At 42.3% G+C, this 17,130-nt stretch overlaps 1 protein-coding gene across 1 annotated transcript in view; it reads left to right on the top strand.

The window, feature by feature from the left end:
- The first annotated feature begins 8,147 nt into the window (after positions 1–8,147).
- RPS6KA2 (ribosomal protein S6 kinase A2) overlaps positions 8,148–17,130 on the top strand; it is a 464,767-nt gene continuing 455,784 nt past the window's right edge. Inside the window, exons 1-2 of the mRNA XM_075064103.1 lie at positions 8,148–8,305; positions 13,968–14,012. Of these exons, the coding sequence (XP_074920204.1) occupies positions 8,243–8,305; positions 13,968–14,012 (108 nt within the window). The 5' untranslated portion in view covers positions 8,148–8,242. The remainder of the gene's footprint in view (positions 8,306–13,967; positions 14,013–17,130) is intronic.

Raw genomic sequence — 17,130 nt, 5'->3', positions numbered from 1 at the left:
TCTAGGATTTCATCCCATTTAAGTGTTCTTTAAACATTTAAGGGCCTGATTCTTAGTTATACTAAGGCCACATACATCATTCTACAATGTGAGGCCTCTTTACACTGCCAGATTAGTGCAATGGGGCCTTAGTGTAGCTGAGGATCATGTCCTTAAAGAAGTGGGGTGGGTGGGAGTATGGTCTGTAAGGCCCAGAACTGGGCATTGAGTAACTTGTTTTGGATTTCAGTTGTGACACAGACTTGCTGTGTGACCCTAATTTCTCCATGTCTCTGTGTTTCCCCATCTTTAAAATGCAAATAACCCTTCCCTGTGTGCTGAGGGGTCTACCCCCACACAAGGCCTGAGTAGGTAAAAGGAACCAATTAACTCCATGAAAGCCTGGACCTGGAAAGGAGTCAGGGCTGCTAAGGTCTAATTGATGATGAGCTCTAGCTGGACAGGGGCAGGCTAAGCTAGAGAGGATGGAAGGGAATTGGTAAAAGACAAGGAGGAGTAAAGCCTGGGAATACAGACTGTGACAAGAGTCTGAGAACTAGCCATAGAAAGCTGAGGAAGCTCTAGTCTAGGGTAACCCAGGGGTGGGTTAGAAGACAAAGACAGGAAAGAGCCTAGGGCAACAGCAGCTGGGTCTGAGATTGGGTAGACTGTGGTTGCTAGACATAGTGTCCCTGGGCTAGAACCAAGAGCAGTGGGCAGGCCTGGGTTCCCCTACCAACCAGCCACAGGAGAACAAGCAGTGGATCAGTGCACTCAGGGCAGTGGATCAGAAGACTGCCTGGGAGAGTTTGTCCAGAGGGACTTTGATACCTGGAAGGGGAAAATTATAGGGACCTGGCAGGAAGAATAAGCCATGAAGAGGGAGTAACCTGAGCTGAGAAAGCGAGTCCACAGGATGAGCAACCAAAGGAGCAGGGGCACCAGACTAGTCAAGAGCCAATCCACAGGTAAACTGCAGGGAAGAGCTCTAACAGTGAGTAGTAAACACTGTGACACCCTGCCTCAGAAAGCAAGGAAGGCATAATTCATTGATGTCAGGATCTTTGATGGAAGGAATTTTATAAATGCAGGTTTTATCTTCTGCAAACATAAGCATTAATATAACACAGCAGGCTATTGATCTAGCTAAACCAGCATTTTACAGCTGGTAGTAGCCATTAATTAGTGCTCAGATGGGAAGACAAGATTAAAACCATTGTGCTAACTATAACGCTGTTATGAAGAGAGGCAAAGGAAATAATCTTGTATCTTGAAAGAAGGGGGATTAAATAAAGTGCTTCAATTCTTGATCTAGACTAGAGGATTTCTAGTCTTTTTATAATCCTGCTAAGCTATTTAGCACCCTGTGGCAGCAAATTTCACAGCTTCATTCTTTGTAGCATTTCAGTGTTTCCTTATCTTGGTTTTAAACTTGCTTTTCAATTACATCAAATATACTTTTTTTTCTGAAATGGGCAAAGGGTACAAACTTAAGACTAATCAAATAATTCCTGTAAAATATGGATTTTTAGCATTTTGAGCGATCCACAAATTTTCCTATGTGTGTAAAGACTGTAGTAGAACTATGAATCACCAAGGCTGTACAAAAACAGTCATTCTCACCAATGAATAAGAGCCTAATTCTGTAAACCATTAGTCATGAGTAGTCCTGTTGAATTGACCAGAATTACTCTTGTAAGTAAAAGATGCACAATCAGGCTCTAAGATCTTAATATGTGGAAGTGGGCGGGGAATGGATTTTCTTTAAAATGGAAGTTTTAATTTTTAGTTGGATGTAAAGTGTTCCTTTCAAATAATTGGTGTGAAATGGTCAGAGATGCAACCCCATGCTCTGGGTGTCCCTAAGCCTCTGACCGCAAGGTGCTGGCACTGGATGATAGGAGATGGCTCACTTGATGGTTGCTCTGTTCATTCCCTTTGAAGCATCTGTCATTGGCCACTGTTGAAAGACCGGCTACTGGACTAGGTGGACCATTGGTCACAGGAGCGGCGCCAGGGCTTTTGGTGCCCTAGACAGGGGTCCCTCCGCGCTCCTGGTCATTGGCGGCAATTCTGTGGTGGGGGTTCCTTCCGCGGTCCTGGTCTTCAGGGCATTTTGGCGGTGGGTCCCGGAGCAAATGAAGGACCCGCCGCAGAATCGCCGCTGAAGACCCGGAGCGTGGAAGGACCCCTGCCGCTGAATTGCCACCCTCCCAAATCTTGGTGCCCTAGGCGACCGTCTAGGTCACCTAAATGGAAGCGCCGGCCCTGATTGGTCAGCCCAAGTCTGGCCATCCTTATATTCTTGAAATACAGTCTGCAGGTTTTGATTAAAATATCCATTTTAAATTTAAAGAAGTGACCTATTGGGCAGCCCTTATTCTCTAGAGTAACCTCATTGAATTCAATAATGCTAATCACAAGAGTGATCCCTGCAATAACGCCAGCTATGTGCTGGAGGAAGGATAATGTCAAAGTATTCTTTCTCATTCCTCCTTTTGTGTCCCTGTTGCATATGTTAAGGCTAGAGGCTAATGTCATAGTTCCTGAGGTAACCACACCTCTGATCCCTTTGTGGTGTTCTCAGAGCACTCCACTCAGGTTTAGGGCCTTTAGCTGAGCCTGTCACCTTTGTCAAGGCAGGATCTCTCCAGACAGAGGACTTAGGCTTCACGCTCCTGCAATTCACTGACTCTCTCATCAGGTCTGAGGACAGCTCTACACCTAAAAAGGTTGGTTGATCCAACTACGTGGTTCTGGGGTATGGAAAATCCACATTCCATAGTGATGTAGTTAAGCCAACCTAATCCTGATGTAGACTGTGCTAGGTGATGGAAGAATTCTTCCATTAATTTAGCTACTGTGGCTTGGGGAGGTGGATTAACTACACTGATAGGAGAACCCCTTCTATTGCTGTAGTGAGTATCTATGCTCAAGTGCTACGGCAGTGCAGCTGCAGTGCTTCCGTTGTGCTGTTGTAATGTTGCAAGTATAGACAAGCCTTGAGACACTAGTTCAGCCCTGCAGCCCTGTTCTCTCAGGTGCAATGATAGGGTGAACCAGTAATAGCCAGCTTTCACAGAGCAAAGCGTTAGCTATTCCGAACAAAAGCATGATAAAGAAAACCACTTATTTGCAGGTCTAGTCTACAATACACTTACTGATCTTTCACATGGGGTTCCTGGCCAGTTCAAAGTATTGCAGGGCCTGTCTCTGCTGGTTGCAGTTTCATGTCCGTTTTTGGATTGTATGTGAATGAGCCCATTCGGAGCAGAGTTGTCTCTTTATACTGTTCTCCGATTGCCAGGGCTCTTGAACCAGGTCAAACCAGCATATGCTATCTCCCCCAGGGAGTGAAACTTCTGGGGAGATTATCTGTATTAGGGATTTGCATTAATGATCCCCCCAGTGATTTCAGTTCTTGCATTGAGCCAGGAATACAATCACCAGCTAGCATATAAACACTTTTATAAAGTTGATGCAACAGTTTTTGAATATTCAATGTGTCCATAGCATCTGTCACATTTAAAAAAAAAATCAGGAATTTTTAATAATGCCTTTAACCAAATATGCAAATTGGAGTATTATGTGCATTATACACATGTAACAAGAGGCTTCATAAAGGAGCTCATGGATACCTTGTCTGTCTGCGATGGTGGTGAAATATGCCCAACTTCTTATCCTGGGAGAGGTCAACGTGTGTGTTGACGTGGCCACAGATGCAGAATCTCCAACACTCATCTCCCCACTTGCCTCCTTAGGACTTCCACAGGTAACTTCTGGTCCAAACCACACAGCTGGTCTCACCTTGGCCATGGACTGAGATCCAGGCTACTCCAGTGGCTCTTTTAGTCTCTGCCCCTGGTTTTTCTTTGAGTGGATGGCTGTGCCTAGGTTTCAGGTTGCTGCTGCTTGTGGTGAGCTTCGAGAACGTCTTGTTACTTCCTGCCATTAGGGGGAGATTGCTCTGGTCAATGTTCAGGCCCCTGGCTGATGCCTAACACTAGGCTGCTCCCTGCCTTTGCTCCTTGACTGAGAAGGTTTTGATGAGGAGGTGTATGGCTGTAGCTCCCTGGCTACTGCCTCTATGCCTCTGGCCAGAAAATATCAGTAACATAGCTCAGTTTTGCATTAGACAGCTCTAATTCTGTGGCCATGGGTGAGTTGAAGGCTACGTGTTTATGGTTGCACTTGTCCAGGCCATGTCTTCCGCTTAGAGTTGCAGTGACTCTAACTCCCTAGTCCATGCTAGGGTGACCCTCACCATAGAGCTGCAGCAGGAGGGGCTAGTCACCCTGAGTACATACCAATGACTTGGGATAGGATTGTACACATGGATGCCTCAAGCTTCTATTTCTAGTGTGCTGCTCAGTCAGAGCGAGCAGGCATCTGTCTCCTCAAGCTGCAACTTACACAGCTCCAGCGTGAGATGGTACCCAGAGACAGGCTTCCTGACTGAAACAGGAGATTTATCCAGTTGGTTCATATCCAAGTCTTCCATGTACAATAGAGTTGGGCCAGTGCTGCTGCAGACCAAGGATAAAGCCCCAAACACCCCCAACCCTGAACAGTTATTTAAGTTTGTAAGCTAAAACTTGCATCTCATTTTGGGTTTTTGCTTTCTGTGAATATTGTAACCATCTAGTTCACTGGCAGAAGAGGTCGCCACAACAGCTGACTTTAAGCGTGGAGCACCAAATTATCAGAAAACAAGCTTCAGATTTGTTGGCATTTTTTGCAAAAGTATGTATTGCATGTTGTCAGGGAACAATAATGTTCCACGTGGCCTATATGTTCAGTCAATGTATCTTGAATTTGGAATATCTCCAAGGAGATTGAGAACTATTTGTGCAAATTCTTCAGCAAATAAATTTTTGAACAAATTCAAGGCACTCAGGATCAGACTGGGCAATCTGCCTAGCTGAAGTGGCGTAACTAGAATCAACTGTTGTGAGTTCTGTCAGTTCTGGCAGAGATGTCAGGAAGATTCCATTTGCTCCACTTCAAAATTTAAAAGGCCAACTTCTATTAGAAATATCTGTGGACACACCTCTGCTTGTGGCTCTACAACTGACTGACAATAGCCTGCTAAGGCTCTTGTTGGAGTCACTTTCTTCTAGAAACTATCTTCCTTTGGAGAGAAAAAGTCTTAGGAAACCCTAACTGCATCAAAGTAATACAATAGCTACCATAGTGATGAACTTAAAGATTAAGGAAGAATGTTTTAAAAAAAAAAAACTAATTTATTGAGAATCAGAACTGCTTTTTCAAATCTTATTATTGTTCATTAAAATGCATAGTGCATTTGCACAGCCCTGCAACAGAAATATGATGTCTCTTTGTTTATGAACACACCTTTAAAATGTGTGTTCACAGATCTACTACTTGTTCTTAAGCAGCTACTTAAACAGCGATCTGGGGGGGAAAACGCTGATATAAAAGTTGACAGCCTAATATTTGGACTAGGTGGTGGCAATATCTAAACTGGGAGGTTCACATCACAGCAGTGTTAATAACTATGATTTCAAGGGGACGAGGACTTGAGACCATAAATAAACTGACCAGAAAAGGTCATCAGATCAAACAAAAAGCAGGCAAGTTGAGCCTAAGGTATTGATTACAATCAATCATACCTATGATGACAGCATCACTCAGTGGTGGGAGTGTATTTACATACAGAAACTTCTGCCGCTGTATAGCTGCACTATCACTGTTGTCATAGTGTGTGACTGCTGGACTTGTAGTACGTGGATGTGTACATTTTACTTTCACTCTGGCACTGACTGGTCTTGTGATCATGTCTTTACTAATTTACCTCAACTCTGCTTTTCTCCCTTTTTTATTTTGTATTTATTGTACGGCTATACCTAATTTTGGAATTATGTCAAAACTGCACTCTGCTAGTTCAGGGACTGGGGGGAGGGGCAACCCCTCTCATGTCAGAGTAGGCTAAATTAAAGTTACCTCCTGCCCTCCCTCTCACCATACACACACACACACACACACGATGTAATCCATACTATCATAATTGCCTTCCTTGTTGGAAGAATGGGGGTATCAGTGTCCCACATGGGGCACAGATGTATATCTGTCTCTTTCAGTTATTGTGAAATAAACATTGTGTGCCCCATAGAAAACTGAATGCTGTCCTCCTAGAGGTCTGACTGATAGTTTTGTTGTAGACTCTATCTAAGGGACTTAGGCAGGGTTTAGAAGATGCATGATTGTTCCCCCCCACAGAATATATATATTTTAAAACTTAAACTCCAGTCACAGGATGCGCAGGGCTCAGCATAAAGTCTGAGAGAGATCCTCTTGGGGAATGCCATCTTCATTTGTTCTGCTCAGATTCCAGAGAGAGTAGCTTCCCAGCAGATAATACCACTCTGGAAAAATAGCCTACACAACTTGCCAATATGCCCAAGCAAATGTCTGCAGGTCCAATGGGAGGTGTAACCTTCAGGAGACAATCAAAAGAAGTGGAAGGATAGAGTGATCTTTAGAAACATCATTCTCATAGGAAAGAAATGCAGCTTCTTAAAAATGCCCGTTCTTGGCTGAGAATTTCTCATGGACAGCTCTCCCACATGTGCGCCATTGCTGATCTCTTCTTATTGTCGCTTATACTTGCCAGTTTATTTACTTGCGATGTGTTGGGACTGACTCCCATTAGAGAGAGTCAACAGTACATTGTATCAGTGACTACATTTTTGTCAGACAGCTGTATCAAGATCATATGTATTTACCCTTTCCCCACCCTATAAAAACCAGGGGGTCACTCAATGAAGTTGGTAGGTAGCAGGTTTAATTCAAACAGGAGGAAGTACTTCTTCACATAACACAAAATTAACCTCTGGAACTCATTGCCATGAGATGTTGTGATCACCAGGAGTATAAAGAACTAGATAAATTCATAGAGGGTAGGTCCACTATTGGCTATTGGCCAAGAGAGTCAGGGTGTAACCCCACGTGGGGGGGGGGGACTGTAAACTTCTGATTGCTGGAAGATAGGAGTGGATCTTTCAGAAATTGCCCTATTTTGAATACTATCTGTGATGCTCTGGTACTGGTTATTGGTGGAGACAGCATCTGGGCTAGATGTTCTTACATGTATACACATACTACTCATTGCTACCATACTGTATGGGGCAAATACCGAAGGCTTTACTCAGGTTTTTATGTAGTCCCTACCTAGGTTTTGATCTGCATGAGTTTGCTCCCCGACTTACCCACTGGGATCTGGGATTGTATTTTGGTTCTGAATGAATCAAACTGCTCCCATCTTTCTCCCTAAATTGCTCTTATCTGCCAGGCGCTGAATCGCAGTCAGAGGGAGCTGAGCGCATTTAGCATCTGGCAGAAGTGAGCCCTAAGATTGTTTGGTTGTTTTTTAACTGGTGTAAAAAAGAAAAACAACAAGAAGAGGCTGCATATTCAACCAGAACACGACTGCAGAGTAGGAGATGCTGGAGGGCCAAGGGGGGGAGTTCATCTTTCTCTTCCCGGAAAGCAGCTCTCTTTGCAATCAGGCAGTGTTTTGATAGTTTGTTGATATTTCCTTACTTCACCGAGGCGGCTGCCGCCCCTTGAATGAGGACGGCTGCAAATCCATCATGCAGCGCGACATTTGGCCGCCACCTAGGGAGGCTTCCAGCCTGAATGATTTGTGCCCCACCAGGAGCTGCTGCAAGTGCGGTCAATGCCGGAGCCAGCAGCTACACCGGGAGGCGGGGCTCGGCCGCTCCTCTCCTCCCCTCCCCTCCCCTGCTTGCTCCGCGGTTGCTATAGCAGCAGCCGCAGCAGCATCCTCACACTCAACTTGCACCCATCATTTTAAAGAGCAAATTAAGGTTTTTCTTAAAAAGTGGGTGGGGGAGGAGAAAGGTAGTTCAATTCTCTGCTGCAAGAGAAGCATTTACTCTGACAAAGTCACTTTGCAAAAGCTAGAGTAGCAATTATATCCCTCCCTCCCCCTCTCCCCCCTTTCAAAGCCTGAGTGTGAAGCAGCAGCATAAGCAGCTCCTCTGTGTGTGTGTCTGTTTCTCTGGGGAGTGGGAACTGGTGGTGATCACACAGGAAACCATACTACAGACCCCAGCAAGGGGCTCCCGCAAACCTCAGAGATTGCTGCATTCTGCTAAATCCTCTGTGTCTGCTGGGCACAGCGCTCTCACTCGCTCACCGTTCTGGCTGTGTCTCTCATCCTCTTCCACTCACTCACACGTTTTCTTCCTCCCTCAACCTTTGAAAGAAAAACTCCAACATGCCAATTGCCCACTTACTGGAGCTATGGAAAAAGATAGAGGTGGAACCCATGGACACAGAGGTGAGCTGCAAACCAACCCTTAATGATTTCCACAGGCATCCCAAGTCCATTGCAAATGGACCAGTTTGGAGAGGTCATTTATATAAAATGCTTATTTATTTCTGTGAGAGTGCTTTGGGGAGTTCTGTCTCAGTGTGGGACCCACTGTTTTTTTTTTAGCAAAACTTTAGGATGTCTTTCTTTTTAGTGACTTGTATTGTGTTGTAAGGCAAACCCACTTGTTGATGGTGGTGGAAGATGCATTTTCTGGGTAGAGGAGGGAGTAGCTTAATTTACTTTAGCAATGGGTTAAGTATTAGTGGAATGAGAAGTCTAATGTCATATTAATCCCTCTTTTGGAATGATTCTTAAGATGACCAGGACGCTTGGCATGCTGAATTCAATGGCTGCTTATTTCTGAAGTGATGAAAAACTTCAAGTCCTTGCCCAGTGAGTGCTGGTGTCTAAGCAAGCATCCTACTTTGAGCAAAACAAAGTACTGATCAATATAAGTTGCTTTACAGAGGTACTTTTTTAATGAAGGGGATCTCTTGAAGATATTCTGGGCCACTCCCAAGACTTGAGACTGCCTGTTCTACAGTTTCACTATAGAATTTACATATAGATTGGATTTCATTGACTTTTTTTTAAAAAGTGTAAATAGGTTAAATTTAGTCTAAAATGTTTGACCGGAATAATTTTGCTTCTCGAATGTAATTAGCTACATTGATTGAATTTGTGTTCTCTTGTTTCCTAGCCGAACCATTCCTCTTACTGCTAGATGTAGTCTTGCTAAATAAACCTGTCTCCCTTGTATTCTAATATCTACTAATTTTTTTCCACTACAAAATGCTTAAGGGAAGGGGCATAGATTTTTTTTTTTTTGTATTTCTTTTTCCCTGCACTTGATTCTCAGCTGCCTTAGGTTCATTTTACATCAGTGCAATTTAGTTGACTTCAGTGGAGTCACTCCTGATTTTTGCACCATTGTAGGTAAGATCAGAATATAGCCACTGTTTTTACCCACTTCTAAAAATCATTTTTCAAACATACTGTAAGTACCTACCAGAGAAGGTAATTGATAACCAATTATAAAACTCTAAGAACTATTATATCATTAGAGCCTCTTGACTACATCAACCCTTTATGTCTGCAATACCTGTAGTTTTAGATTTTGCCTTGTACTTTGGCCAGGTCTACACTCAAAAGAGAGTCAATCCAGCTATGTTGCAGAAGGGTGTGGGTAAAATCCACACACCTGAGCAATATAGTTATGCCAACCTAATCCCCGGGGCAGACAGTGCTAGGTTGACTGAAGAATCCCTGTTGTCACTGTAGTGAGAGACTATACTGAAGGGATACAGTGCTGCTGCTGCAGCTGAACTGATGCAGTGGATTAAGTGTAGATATAGCCTTAGTCTCTGCCCTGAAGAGTTTACAACCTCTCTCTTTGTGCTGGGTTTTCTGTAGCACTGAATACAATACCGCAATATAAATGATTGTGTTGGAAATGAACACAAGCCACAAAAACTAACAGTACCAATAGTTACATTACTCAATGAGAGCAAGACTTTTTTTAATGTAAATTTACGTTTAAATGTTTAAAACTGTGGCTTTTTCTAACCATAGTCTTAGTTAAGTAACAGATTTCTGAAGTCTAACTTAAATGACAAGATTGCAAGAAACCAAGTCCTGTTTCTCAAACTGAGATGTTGAATTTGCAAAGATTTAAGATGTGACTTGAGGTGAAATACATGAAAGATAAGGGAAAAGCATTAAAAATAGTATTACAATAAATAACATAGCCATAGCTTGGTGTGGAAAAGAGCCTACATTAGGGATGTATTTGTCTGGGATTGGGAGAGGATGATCAAAAGCTATCTTGAGCCATAGCCTTCATCTCCTTTCTTGTGGCAGGTCACTTTCTCTCAGTTGATTTCTGGGAGAATCCCTTATGTAGTCCAGAATGGCCCTGAAAAATTGCTGTTTTAGGAAAATCCGAGTGTGCTATGAAAAATGGCACCTCTGGGTATAATGTTGTTGCCCCTTTGACTCACACAGTTGGCCAACATTTGGGACCTTGCTGGGCTGTTTCAATTAGGAGGTGAAATTGGTGATAGGGGTTGGGTGTTCCTTTGGTGGAATTCTGTTTATTTACAAACAATGCACATGCAGGCCTGTCTACCCTGAACACAGTAACCATAAATAACAGCAGGCAGTTGCCTTGCTCAGAAATCCAAGTCTGCCTTTCCAGTGAGTATTGGGTCCAAAAGAACCTGTATCTCTGCTTTCTCCAAGGACCATGCTTGCCACTGCTTCTCTCGCTTTCTGCCTCACACAGCTCCAGACAATCAGTATCTTGGGTTTGCAATCAGTTCCAACAAAACCCTTCAGCCCTCATGGAGTTAGCTTTGCCAGGTGACCCTATGCCTCCAGTGGTAGCCTCAGCTGTCGCTACACAAAAGAGCATTTAATTGTTCCTTCCATTTAGCTTCACAGGGTATGTCTACCCAGCAAAGAAAAACCCACACTGGCTTGTGCCAGCTTATTCTGGCTCAGGCTGCAGGGCTGTCTCATTGCTGAGTTGATTTCCTGGCTTGGGCAAGAGCCTGAGCTCTGGAACCCTTCCGTCTTACAGGGTCCTACACCCTGGGGTTCAGCCCAAGCCCAGATGTCTACACTGCAGTGAAACAGCCCTATGAGCCTGAGTCGGCTGGCATGGGCCAGCTGTGGGTGTCTAGTTGCTGTGTAGACAGACCCAAAGAAACGTGCTGAGCACACCCATCAGCTTTAACCAGATCTGTGATTGTCTTTTGCTCAAAGACCTGCTCTGATGGTCATTAGCAATTTCTCTAGCATAGCAACTTTTTCTAAAATGTACTCAAACTTGTATTTTGTACTGAGATGTCATGATGCTAGGGCACTTACAAACCTAGGGTAAAATCAAGCAAAATTTTGGACTAACTTTTTTTTTTGGCTGAAAAATGCAGGTTTGGGACAACCAAAACATTTAGTGAATTCGTGTTAGTTTCACCAAACTGTTTAAGTCAAAACAAGAGACATTTTTGGAAACATCCAATTGTTTGTTAGGACACTATCAAAAGAAAGCACATCAGCTTTTTGGGCAAGATTCACAAGGATATTTAGACACATTCACAAACCAGGTAGTTGTGATAGTTTCCTCCCCTCCCGTCTTACACTCAGCAGCCTGTTGGGCAGGGCCCTCTCTTGGGAGGAGGGAGACCTAGGTTCAGTCCCTCACTCTAGAGCAGAGATTTGAATCCAGGTCTTCCCACTCTCAGAAACATGCCCTCACCATGAGGTACTCTGAAGTGGGGGGTGTCACAGTCTCTCCTGGTGGAGTTTTCTGCATTTGTATAAAACACTTGAATAGTCATTGGGGCTGAGAGATGGAGAGTGACTCCGTAGCCCGCTGATTAGGGCACTCACCTGGGAGGTGGAATCCCTGGGTTCCAGTCCTTGATCCAGACTGGAGACTTCCACCTGGCCTCTCCCATCCCAAATGAGTGTCCTAACAACTGGGCTATTGAGCATAAGGAGATCACCTCCTCTTCCTTCTCCATTCTTTTGAAACCAGCCCTTTTTTTCCATTTGCTTTTCTTAAAATACACACAACAATCACTTTCTGACTTTTCAGTTTGACAAAAATTTCAATTTTGATTCAACCTAAACCAAAAAAATATTAGGTGTCCCACCATCTCTCCTCTGGAACTGCCAGCAAACCAAACTATTCAGTACTTCACAATAGAGAAGTGTTAAAATGCAAATCCATTACATCTGTCATACACTACTAGTTGTCAGTCCCTGCCACTGGGTTGATGATGGGACTATGTTTTTGCGTGTGTGTGATGAACCAAAAATAAGCAGACTATATACTTGTTCCTTATTTAAATTAGGACCCTAGATCAGTATTCTTGTTGGGCTTAATTTCCAGCTTTAAAAAAATGTTTGAGCAAGTCTGTAGCCCATTACCATTCTTTATATTAAGGTTTTGTTTTATGAATAGTTTAATAAGGGTTAAAACTGTTAGCATCCAAAAGGTCTCTCTCTTGTTCCATAATCATGGCTTATGTCTGATTTCTTCTACTGATTTTTGCTTATAACCATCTATAACACATTCTACTCATGTCTGTAACATACAGGTTATAAGGATAAATTATTAAACCTTTAAAAATTATTTAGAAAAAAGACTTTAATATAAAGTGTGACTGTTTGATAGCTGTTGAGTGGCCTTTATGATTGATTTTTCAGTGGAAACTAGGAGCCTAAATACCTTTTTGGTGAATCTGGGCTGTTCAATCTCCAGTGGACAAGTGTCCACATTACAACAGCCACCACAATGATTTGAATGCAAATAACCTTCCTCTTTTACCAATTATTACATTTAACATTTACCTGGGCTACACTTTAAAGTCTGCCATGTGAAAACTAATTATTGGAATACTTTTAAGGAATTGGAGTGGTGTTCAAATCCATGTAGGGTAAAATGTCATTTTTTGAGGCTAGTTTGACATTTGTCTCCCCCATAAGATTTTCACGTTTTGTAAACATGCCATCTGCCAGGGAGGAAGACAAACGTCTTATTTCTGTGATATGTGCAAACCTTCCCCCTTATGCCAAAAAACCTTTTAAAACTCATTTACCAGTATCTGAGCGTGACTCAGTGCAAACATTTAAATACAGCACTTACACTAAATCAATTTTGTATCAGTAGGGGTTCAGTAAGGACATGTACTGGATTGTATAAAGTGAGTAAACAAGGAAGGATTAAGGACTGAATCCTACTTGCTTTACCCATTAACTTTTCAAGGGAACTACTTCTGTGAGTAAAGTAAATGGGTTTTGGCCCTAAATCTTTTAAAGATGTTGAAATAAGAATGTGTTTTGAGTGGATCTGATCTTACAGTCTGCTCAGGCAAAGCTCTATTGATTTCAATTAGGTATTTTTAAAAAAAGTGAGTGACTTCCCTTGGGGATATTTTTCTGAGTAAGGACTTGGAGGATCAAACCCTCAGTTACACTGTCTGCTTTAAAAGCCAATTTTTTGCCCCCAGTGGCCTCCGCACCCAAAAGCTCCATCCCAGATAGGTACCAAATAAGTTCTGAATTCTTCTGAAAAATGTGGCCCTATTTGTTTATATGTTCTCTTTCTCCTTTGTGAAAGATTGTTACTTTTCCAGATCTCCAAATTAGTCTGTTCATTTTTATTCAGTCTTGACACGTTAATTGCACAAGTCTGTTTTTGTTTGTTCGCCCATAATCTTGTGTAATAAACATTGCACTCTTAGTCCTGTCTATTATAGTATTTTTCCATATGTTCCTCAAACTTGATGCAACCTGTATTCACTCATTACTTAGTTAAATATCAGGTAAGTAAAATACACACTATTTAGTGCATATACACAGTAGATTTAGTGTAGTTTTGTAATAGCATTACTGTACCTTTTAAAGAAAAAATAAATAACTTTTTGGAATCCAGTTAAGTCTTTTAGTTATTGCCAATAATAAAATTAATTTAACCATTGTAAATCTTGAGCAACTGCCTTGACATACATTGATTCAGATTTACACCAGTATAACAGAAGAGTCTGGTTCAGAATTGTGTTTTTGTGAGGCTTTTCCTAATCTGTCTTTGAGACTTTTTTCTTCTTTTGATTACCAGCCTGCAGTGGAAGATGCCAGCTTGGATGAAGAATTTAGAAGTGAGGTAATTCTGTGCATGTTATAATTTCCTGCATATTTTCATGCTTGTCAATTTTCTACCTTCATGAAAAAATTTCTAGTATTTCCCACCACCCCCAGGAAATACTGCGAGAATAGACTTTCACTCAAGTGCTACTTTGAAAACTGAAAATATATTATTTGGGTTGGATATTGGAGCTCTTTCCTAGCAGTGAGGCTATTAAACTGTGAAGTCACTTTTTAAGAAAAGCTATGGATGCCACATTGCTTATCATTTTTAAAACTGGCCTGGAGAAAACAATGGCGTCTATAAAGCAGGGAACTATTCTGCCATGGCCAGGGAATGGTCAAATTGTTATAATAATACTTTTCTTTCCGTAATTCCTGACATGTCAAGAATTGTTGCGAAACTCTCAATGGCCATTCTGTCCTAAGCATGAAGATTCTATTACTTCAGGAGTGAGACAGCAAAACTGTGGTGTGAAAGAGGCAGTCTTGTAGTTTAAAATAAAGGAAGAAAGATATGAGATGTTGGCTGGAAGGAGTAGGGGAGAAACTCAACAAAGAAGAGAAAAATGGGAGACTGGATTATGAGTGCGTGTGTGTGTGTGTGTGTGTGTGTGTGTGTGTGTGTATATATATATTGACTAGTAGGGAAGAAAAGAACTGGACTCAAAGTTAAGTGTGAAAGAGTAAAAGATGAAGGTAAATATGGCATATTCTCTCCTTACATTTTTATACAAGAGAGCCTGTAATAGTGATCTGCTACTCTCAGGGGCCATTAATCAGTATATTTGCACAAGTTATAGTGAACTGGACTCTACTAGTGAATTGATACTAAATGCTACCAAGCTTGTGGGTTTACTTCATCCATTAGACTGGCTCTTCATCCCAAATAGGTTGTGATATCACTATCTTAACAGTGAAGATAAATAAACACTACTATGGTCTTGTCTACACTACAAAAATACTTGCTTCTGATAGTGGTTTGACCTGTAAGTGTAGACAAGGACAAACTGTATTCAGTGCCATGTCAGAAACTGGGATTAAAACCTGCTCATCATCCTCATGAGCTTCAGGCTCATTGACACTCCTACCCCTGAGAACTAGAAGGCTTCTTAGGAATCATCCCACAAGACTTAGTATACTTGTTAAGTCCTAATGAGACTTTTATCTGATGGGGGCTAGAGAAGCTGCCAAAGCCTCTCTTAATTCTTGCATGGTGGTAGGAGCTTGGAAGGGCATCAAAAGGTTTTCCAAAGCCAGGGGAGTCCTGCAAGCTCCTGAGGTGGAATGGGGCCAATGAACTTCATAAGACTTGTCTCTTAAGGGATTTCCAAGCCACAACTGAGGCTGATGTGATGGTGAACTATAAATCCGTGGGGACCCATAAGTTGCCTGATCCCCACAGGGAAGATTTTGGGAAAGGGAAGTTGCCAAACTTCATAAGTAGAGTATGTAGAAAATATTTTGAGTACATCTGTTTTATATGGCCACTTTGTGAATACAGACTTTCAGGGGAAAACAGCTGGTTTCCCAAATCAAATTTTTTTTCATGATACTTTTTAATCACAAGGGTTACTACAGCTCTTGGCTTTCAGTAAACAATTTTTTTTTAATTTTTTTAAACCCTGTGGAAACAACGTCAACATTTTTAATTTTTTCACAACTTTTTTTTTTAAATGTCCAACTCCCTCTACTTTATAGGCCTTCTAGAGGCTGATGCACTTACCCAGGTGGAGCCCCCTCCTGTAGACATGAGGAAGTGCATGAGGATTGGGCTCCCCTCTTAAGTACAGTAGAACCTAAGAGTTACAAACACCTCAGAAATTTGTAACTCTGAACAAAACATTATGGTTGTTCTTTCAAAAGTTTACAACTGAACAATGACTTATATAGCTTCAAAGCTGTATTAGGCAGAAGAAAAATGCTGTATCTTGTTCTGTCCCAAGAGGAGATTTAACCCTCTTGCACACCTGGGTAGCAATGCAAAGTACAGAGGGAAACTGAGGCACACATAAGAAGCATAAAAATATTACAGAAAATTCTCACTTCATCACAGTTGCATTATATGGAGTTCTCACTGTTTCTTGGCACCTTGGTCTTGGGTTTTCTCACCTTTTTATGTGCCTTTGCCTTCTGTCTATAAGTGTCCATGAAGTGCTTACATGGTGGTATCATATTGTATTCTGTTTTCTGTACTTTTCCCAGCAAGTGGGATGTAAAGTGAGTAACCCAGAACAGGGCATGGCGATGCCTGTCTAAATTGCCTGCCACAGTGGCTTTTATAAAAGGTGCACACAGAATAAGGAGGCTAAGAAGGCAGAGTTAGAGGTGAAGCATCATCTGTTTCTTAGTGTAGGAGAGTCTCCTCTCTCCTCATCTAAAGTTTTCTCAAACATTCATTTATTGCAGGGGCTCATGAAAAAACTGTTTGCCTTTCTCGTTCATACCCTGCTGATCACCATGAGACTTAAGAGCTCAGATTGCAAACTAAGCCAGAATCTGTACAGCACCAAGAACCCTTCCAGGTTTAACTTAGGCAAGTCTACATATAAAACCACTACAGTGTTGTGCTGCTGTAGTGCTTCAGTATAAACACTACCCATGCGGATGTGAGGGGTTCTCCTGTCAGCGTAGGGGTATGTCTACACTACGGGATTATTCCAATTTTACAGAAACCGGTTTTGTAAAACAGATTGTATAAAGTCGAGTGCACGTGGCCACACTAAGCACATTAATTCGGCGGTGTGCGTCCATGTACCGAGGCTAGCGTTGATTTCCGGAGCGTTGCACTGTGGGTAGCTGTCCCGTAGCTATCCCATAGTTCCCGCAGTCTCCCCCGCCCATTGGAATTCTGGGTTGAGATCCCAATGCAAAAACAGTGTCATGGGTAATTCTGGGTAAATGTCATACTCAATCCTTCCTCCGTGAAAGCAACGGCAGACAATTATTTCGCGCCCTTTTTCCCTGGATTGCCCTGGCAGACACTATAGCATGGCAACCATGGAGCCTGTTTTGCCTTTTGTCACTGTCACAGTATGTGTACTGGATGCTGCTGACAGAGGCGGTACTGCAGTGCTACACAGCAGCATTCATTTGCCTTTGCAAGGTAGCAGAGACAGTTACCATCCCTATTGCAC

Source organism: Chelonoidis abingdonii, chromosome 3 (genome assembly GCF_003597395.2).
Source record: "Chelonoidis abingdonii isolate Lonesome George chromosome 3, CheloAbing_2.0, whole genome shotgun sequence".
NCBI lineage: Eukaryota > Metazoa > Chordata > Testudines > Testudinidae > Chelonoidis > Chelonoidis abingdonii.
The sequence above is the reverse complement of the archived record's forward strand: the minus strand, read 5'-3'. Positions and strand labels throughout refer to the sequence as shown.